At 39.1% G+C, this 8,086-nt stretch overlaps 1 protein-coding gene across 2 annotated transcripts in view; it reads left to right on the top strand.

Annotated features, from left to right (window-relative positions):
- Positions 1 to 8,086, top strand: part of TES (testin LIM domain protein) — a 38,704-nt gene that overhangs the window by 5,101 nt on the left and 25,517 nt on the right. For both annotated transcript variants that reach the window (XM_014548943.1, XM_014548944.1), the window contains exon 2: positions 7,018 to 7,103. In XM_014548943.1, coding sequence (XP_014404429.1) covers positions 7,018 to 7,103 — 86 coding nt within the window. The remainder of the gene's footprint in view (positions 1 to 7,017; positions 7,104 to 8,086) is intronic.

Below are 8,086 nucleotides of genomic sequence, written 5' to 3'. Positions count from 1 at the left end.
TTAGGCTAGCAGGGGGGTGCAGTGAGGGGCAACTAGGTTGGCAGGGGGGGCAGTTGGGGGTGACCAGGCCAGCGGGGGGGCAGTTAGGGGTGACCAGGCTGGCGGCGGGGGAGCAGTTGTGGGGGCGACCTGGCTGGCAGTGGAGGGAAGTTAGGGGCAGCTGGGGGAAGGAAGGCTTACTCTTGCACGAATTTCATGCATTGGGCCTCTAATATACATATAAGATAGGTAGATAAATAGACATGTACATATACATACATACAGACAAAGGAAGGGGGATTATATATGTATATTTCATATAATCTACTTTGGTCAGCTTCATTTCAAGATTATTAAAGAAGTCTTAGTAACACTACCCCTTTTTGTAATGACATGTTTCCTTGCTCCAGAAGAAAATTTGGTTATGAAAACAGCATGATGAGATGATCTCACCCTGAATACTGCATAATATCTTCCAGATCCAAATGGTCTCCAAATCACTCAAACTATGTTTGAAACACTATATGTTCCCCACCCTTCTTCTTCTTCTTTTATTTTTTTCCCTCCATCTGATATGCAATACCTTTTTCTGGGTCAGAAGGGTCGCCTGAAATGTTGTCTGAAATTATGAATATGGAGAAATTTACATTCCCATTTCTTATTCTAAAATAAGCAGGGGATAAGAGGGTATTTGGAGGCACAGATCATAGGGATATAAGTTTGGTATCTGGAGCCTATAGTTAAGGCACATAGAAAAAGCACATAGAAAAAACATTTTTCTATGACTTGTGTTTCAGGATAAATATTATGGTTGTTTTTATATTTTCAAAGGAACTTGATAGGTATTCTCAAAGTCTAACTATAGTTTCTACAAATATAGTCAATCAAAAAGATCTGCTTTCTTTGGAACTGAAGAAGAAATCTTAATCTGTTATATCCTTGTATTGATGCTATCCAGAATGTGTTACTAAAATTAAATGAAATAGACAGCTTTGGGACTTGTCACCAAGTGTCGCTTCTGCAGGGAATACCATATCATATTTGCTGTTGAAATAATTACATGCAACAGAACTGAGTCTTATCCCTTAAAACTTAAAGTTTTTTGTTTCCTATGTGTACTTTATGAACTATTTTTCCAAACTAAGTTCAGACAATTCTGATTTATAAGAGCCAATAATATATTCGCTTTCTCAAATAATTATTTTCTATTTAGTGTTTAAAACATTGAGCAGATGACCATATTGAATAACAAACTAAGGTAAGGTTAATATGAAACATAATTTGCAGTCATAATTATAGAATTAAGAGGTCTCTTCAAGTTCATCTAGTCATAGATGAAGCCCGGGTTGGGATTTTGGGGGTGGAAGGGAAGACATCTAAAATCACTAAAACTTGACAGTGACACCTTGTGACCAAATCCACCAGATCCCAGTTTTTCTGACTCTCCTCCAGTGATCCTTCTACATTCCTATAGTTCTCTGTTTCTTTAGTTCTCTAGTATCTATAACCATGTAATTTTAAAAATTGAGACATAATTGACATATTGCCATGTAATTCTTGATCATTTCACTTTCTTAACAGTCAGGATGCCTTAGCTGAGGAGCTTTCTGGGCTCTCCACCAACCCCTCCCACATACTTTTCCTGTTCTTACCCCTCACCAAAAATTCTCAAACCCAGACACCTGGGCAGGAACTAACCTACATGATCTAGATGTCCAAGAGGAACAGTTATGGCTCTTGAGGAAAGGAGAAGGACCCTGCCCGGAGGGTATGGTGTTTGTTGAGGGTAGAGAGAAGGGAGGAGGTATAGTAAGGGAATCCTGAACACAGCATGGAGGAGGGAGAGAAATGAGCTGAAGTCTTGGGGCAGGGGAGGTTTCAGATCTTGAACTGAGACTAGAAAGAGTTAGGGAATCCCAGCTCCTGTGACCCTTGGCCCCGAAAGGTATGGGATTCAGCCTTGAGAAACTGTGCCTGGGGCAGCTGTGGTTCTGAAGCACATTTTATTATAGAGTAGAGTTAGTACCAGTACATTCCCTTTATCTGATATGTGCTTGACTTGTGAAGGGGAGAATACAGATGCCTAAATTGGGGTGGGAAGAGAAGCAGAAGAAATTTGCTTCACTCTAGTAGATAGATACATGTCTTCTCCGGTGCAATGTTATATTCATTGTGTTTAACTGGATTAGAGAACACAATAGCACTCTGGTTATAATTCAGTCTGGAACATGCAGTCTACTAAACAGAGAAAACACTAGCTGGTGAACCACTTATCTTTGTTGTTTGAGTGGCATTGTGGGTTTTTTATCATCACAGGTTGATAAAGAGGGTAAGGATATGGAAGAAATTCCCACCTAGTAATGTGGCATTAGTTAGAGATCTTCAGTGCTGACTGTCAATTAGGTATAAGTTTTATAGCTATACTAGAGGCCCGGTGCATGAAATTCATGCATGGGGGGGTTTCCCCCTCAGCCCAGCCTGCACCCTCTCCAATCTGGGACCCCACGGGGCTAAACTGGCAGTTGGACTTCCCTCTCACAATCCGGGACCTCTGGCTCCTAACTGCTCACCTGCCTGCCTGCCTGATCGCCCCTACTGGTCCTCTGCCAGCCTGATCACCCCTAACTGCCTCCCCCTGCCAACCTGGTCGCCCCCAACTGCCTCCCCCTCACCGGCCTGGTCACCCCCAACTGCCCCCCTCTGCTGGCCTGGTCACCCTTCATAGCCCCCCCTGCCGGCCTGGTTGCCCCACACAGCCTGCTGCTCAGTTGTTTGGTCGACCCTCACTAACCCCTGCCAGGCTGGTTGCCCCACGCAGCCTGCTGCTTAGTTGTTTGGCCGTCCCTCTCTAACCCCCCTGCCAGCCTTGTCACCCTTATCAGCCTGTTTGGTTGTCTGTTCTGTTGTGATGGTCCCTGGCTCTTTATATATATAGACTAGATATTTATAGCTATAAAATAATTTCTCTAAATGAAACTCCCCCCAAAATAAGTGCATTTTCAGTCTGAAACTCTCTCTAGTTGCTTTAGCTACTAACTGGTTTTGGAAATGAGGTGTGTTTTTTGTTTGGGTGTTTATTTTAAATTAGAACTGTTTCCGTTGGGTTATCGTAGGAGAGAGTGTATCATATTGCCACGACCTCATTCCACTCTCTTTCATGTACTTGTTCTTTCTCGGGTATTTTCAGAGTCCCCTTACTCCTTGTGTTTGAGCATTTGAAAAAAATGAAATGTAGGGAGGTAATACTTGTTTTAGGTGGTCACAACTGTGCTGGAAGGAGCCTAAATGGAGATGAATTTGGCCTTCCAGTCAGGCGAACAGGGATGGAAGAACACTGGAGCACTGCTTTCTGAGCTTTCCAGGGCAGGCAATAGAGCCATTTCCTCAAATTACTGCTTTTCTCAGTCAGGTCTCCTACTTTCCCTGAGGGTGGCCCCTCTGAGGTGTGGGTAGCAGAGACAAGAGGGGCTCTTGTCCTCCCACACTCAGCCCAGTTGCCTGGGTTTTGGTAGCACTTCTCCCTTACAGTCTCATCCTGTCTGGGAATATCTTTTTCACTGTTAAACCTGGTAGTCCAAGACTTGGTACCAACTACTTGAGAACATTTATTTCTTCCTTGGGAAAAGGAAAAGGAAAGGGAGGAAACATCCACTCTGCCTACTCAAGGCTAGCCCTGTCACCTCTCATGTTTGAAGATGTCTTTTGCTTCTACCAGGCCTTCTGCCACAGGCCTTCCCATATGGTGTCCCCTCTGCCTTGAATGAACTTCTTCCTCCTCTTCGCTGACTTAGATTCTTCCCACTTAAAAAAAAAAAATCACAATTCAAGCATCACTTGTTCAAAAGAGCTGTCCCTACTTCCTGACAGATCCAAATCTTCCTTTGAAAGCTCTCTGAAAGTCTTCTTCCTTAGAGGCGTCGCAGGAGGCTTTGGAGGCTTGTAGTCCTTTCCTTGAAACCAAAGTGAGCCAGGACATCTCTTCGGAAGGCTGAGGGCTCCTATTGGACCACTCTATAGCAGTGATGGCGAACCTTTTGAGCTTGGCATGTCAGCATTTTGAAAAACCCTAACTTAACTCTGGTGCCGTGTCACATGTAGAAATTTTTTGATATTTGCAACCATAGTAAAACAAAGACTTATATTTTTTGATATTTATTTTATATATTTAAATGCCATTTAACAAAGAAAAATCAACCAAAAAAATGAGTTCGCGTGTCACCTCTGACACGCGTGTCATAGGTTCGCAATCACTACTCTATAGAGGTCTACCCCTCAGCTCTGGAGCATGAGCCAGACATCCAGTTTTAGGTTAACTTGCTGTTGGCTAACTGTGTGACCAAGAGCGGGTCACCTCCTCTGGATTTTAGCTTCCTGATCTTCTATATTAGGGAAAGCCTAGGCCTGTTCAGCAATAAAAGTGTGTGGGACATTTTAAAAGAGCAGATATTCATGGAATACTACCAGTTTTAATAATTCTAATAAAACTTTGACAACTATTTTAAGAAGATAAAAAGCAGTTAGGAAAGAAACAACTTGTTCTTTTCCAAGGCTGATTTTGTAGATCAGCAGTGAGTTACTTAGTATAAAATGTCTGCTATTTGAGGTTCTATTAGTGGTATTAGCTGACCTTATAAGTTTCATTCAGAAATAAAAAAATATAATGGTATTTTTTCAGTATGTTTGTAGTATTTTATTAAGCCCAGTGTTGCTCAGACCAGGGGATTCAGATTTAAAAACAGGCAAAAATTTGTTTAGTGCCCATTTCACTTAAAGGCAGAAGTACACTTAGTCTCAGTTATTTGTTCCAGGACTTACACATACTTATACACACATGAGTTTGTATGTATGTATGTAAGTTCTGTGTCATGAGATAACATATTTCTTACTGTGAATTATACATCAGAGAGTTTTAAAGTAGTTGATTTAAGCGAGTTATGTGATTAAGCCTTAATAATGTAATCTTAATTTTCATTTAAGATCAGAGTTTAGCAGATGATGCATGGAACACAGTAGGAAGCAATTCCATACACCATGTGAATTCATGATTGTTAACTTTCCTTAATGGAAAACTAGAAAGGGCTTGAAAAAGAATACACCTTTGTAGATTAGCTATTCATTTTACTATGAGTATTGTGATGGAGAAAACACTTTAATTATCCTATATAATAAAAGGCTAATATGCAAATCAGCTGAACGGTGGAACAACCGGTCGCTATGATGCGCAACCACCTGGGGCACATTTTGTGGTCAGCCCTGATTCTGACACTTATAACTGTGTGACAAAGTCAATTACTAACTTCTCTCTGCTTCAGTTTTTCCACTTTTTATAATCAGGGCACAAAAATGTAGCTGCCCATACAAAAGCAAGATGCCTTTCACCTGTATGAAAAGTATGGTCACTGGTGCATGCAGCATCCTGGATTGTGAGAGGGATATCCTACTGCCAGTTTAGGCCCAACATCCCCCGAGGGGTCCCGGATTGTGAGAGGGCACAGGCTGGGCTGAGGGCCACCCCCATGCATGAATTTCATGCACCGGGCCTCTAGTGCATTTATAAAAGACCAGAAAACTCGAATTAGTCATCTCTGGCTTTTGCTTAGCCCGTTTTTTATTTCTGTACTGCAAATGATAATCATCTGTGATAAGGAAACGATTTGATTTCTCAAAAGAAAAAAAAGTGTATTCTAGTGTTAAAGTTAAATATACAATTTGGAGAATTATTATTCTTTTGAAAATTGGTAATGTAGACGTGGCAAAGGTGATGAATTTTAGTTAATGTTGGACAGCTTTTTTTCACCATTGGAAAGCGTGTTTGAGATGGTCTTACTTAAAATAACCTGCGTTCTCCCAAGCAGCTGGGTGGACCAGCTGGTTTTGAATATGCCCTTAGTTATGGTAAGAGGATGTGGTGTTTTTCTTCAGAAAAAAAGGAAGGGCTCTCTTTATGTGAAAAAAAAAATTATTAAACTTCAGGACATGGCTGGGCTGATCTTTCAAAGAACAAGTTATAATGTGATTTTGAATGCTTAGTGACAAACACAATTTGGTAACATTACAAAAAGGTGCCATTGAAAAAAATCTGTTGCATGTCTGTCTTGAAATATTTCTCCAGGCACTAACAGATAATGATTTTTTTCAGTAGTCACTAATGTGGTATTTAAAACACAAAATAAGCTATTTTTTTGGCCAATGTGCTGATACAAAGCTGGTTGATCTTTTTTACTATTCTATCAATAGTTGGGTAAAAGAGCTTCCATTGCCTTCTTGTTGCCTTCCCTCATCTCCTCCTCCCCCATTCAGCACTCAGGTCATGTGTCAAGAAGTTCCTGAGAATTATTGTTTAATATGGTAAAGAAAAATATTCTTTTGTTATAATAAGGGCAATCGTAATTCCCCTACTCCCACCCTGGCATCAAAGCACATGCCTCAGAGTTAGCCAGACCTGGACTTATTAACACTTTGATCTTAAACAAGTTCCATAACATCTCTGAATTTTAGTTGTTCATCTCTAAAATTGAGAATAATGTTGTCTACTTTATAAGCATTTTTTGAGATAATTGAGATACATACTTATCTCAATTCCATGGCATCCAATATATGTTTGTTGTTGCTATTCTTATATTTATCATAATATAAATATATTTGTATTGTACTGCCTAAAATATTTCACACAAAATAGGTCATTTGGGGCCAAGCTTACTTTCTAAGCTCCCTGTACATATTGTATACAGGGCATGTAGTGGCCAAAGATACCAATTCATGACTCTTTGCAAATTGCAATATTCTATATAGTTTTATTCTGATGCTTTTCTTTTTTTGAAAAAAGCAATAAGAATACAAAGTATGTTATGTATGTACTTGGAGTCCCCATATACATACTTGGGTGTCATCATTGACTAAACAGTGTAATACTCATAAAAGATTTGTTTGAAAGTTTTTTAAACAGGAGTGGTAAGTGGGATTGAAAGTGTAATTCATTGAGTTTTTTAGATTTTTAAAATGTGTAATAATAAATCCACATTGTTTTCTTTTTAACAGATGGGCTTAGGTCATGAGCAAGGATTTGGAGCCCCCTGTTTAAAATGCAAAGAAAAATGTGAAGGATTTGAACTGCACTTCTGGAGGTAATATTTTGAAAACTACAACCACATTAGGAATTTCTACTCTTTGGCAATGCTTTCTCAGACAGTGCAAATCTCTTACAAGTTCTGTTGCTTGATTGCTAAGTTGCAGATCTGTTACATTCTTTTATAAGAAATAAATAAAAAATAAAGCTTGTCTGTATTCCTGTAAAGTTTGAGCTAATTGGGCCATAATTTAGAATTGTTTAATTTGTTTGCTGTCCTTCAGATTTCTTAGGAATCTAGAATACTGAGTATATCTCTTTGTGGTTTGTGGTAATCTCCCAGGACTGTTTATTAATTTAATGATTAGTCTATTTATAATTATTGGTAACTTTGCACATCTTTGTCTGTATATTTGCAATAAACAATAAGTATGAATGATGGATTGGGCATTCTGGTCCAGATTGTCAGGAAACTTGAATCTAGATTTCTTCAAAATTTTCCATTATAAATTTATTGCTGAGAAATTTTGAAGCACTGGAATTTATGAGAATAACAACAAAATGATAATTGATTGCCAGTGTCTTGATTTGAGTCAAGTGCCTATATATGGAGGTAAAAAATGTGAATTTTGTATAGATCTTACCTTCATGTTTTAAAAGTAATAGTGTATATCATATAAAGCTAAAATTGTATTTAAAACCTGTTCTTATGAAGAACATGAATGGTGTTCATCAATGGTTGTCAAGACCATAATGGTAGTTTCTAAATCTGTTCAAAGCTAGAATCAGCACATTATTGTTAGAAGGAAAAAAATAATCAGAATACATCATTAGGATGTCAGCTGCCTGTTAGAATGAACCTCACTTGAGAACCACTTCTGAACTGCCTATTTCCATAGGAAACTCTCTATAGTAAAAGGCTGTGTACAGCGTAAGTTAAAAAAGAATGTAAAAAAAAACAACAACAAAAAATGATGGGATATTAGGTTCTTTTAAAGGCCAGCTTATTTAGCCCTGGCCAGTGTGGCTCAGCTGGTTGGT

Source organism: Myotis brandtii, unplaced genomic scaffold (genome assembly GCF_000412655.1).
Source record: "Myotis brandtii unplaced genomic scaffold, ASM41265v1 scaffold529, whole genome shotgun sequence".
NCBI classification, from domain to species: domain Eukaryota; kingdom Metazoa; phylum Chordata; class Mammalia; order Chiroptera; family Vespertilionidae; genus Myotis; species Myotis brandtii.
This window is presented reverse-complemented; position numbering and strand designations above follow the sequence as displayed.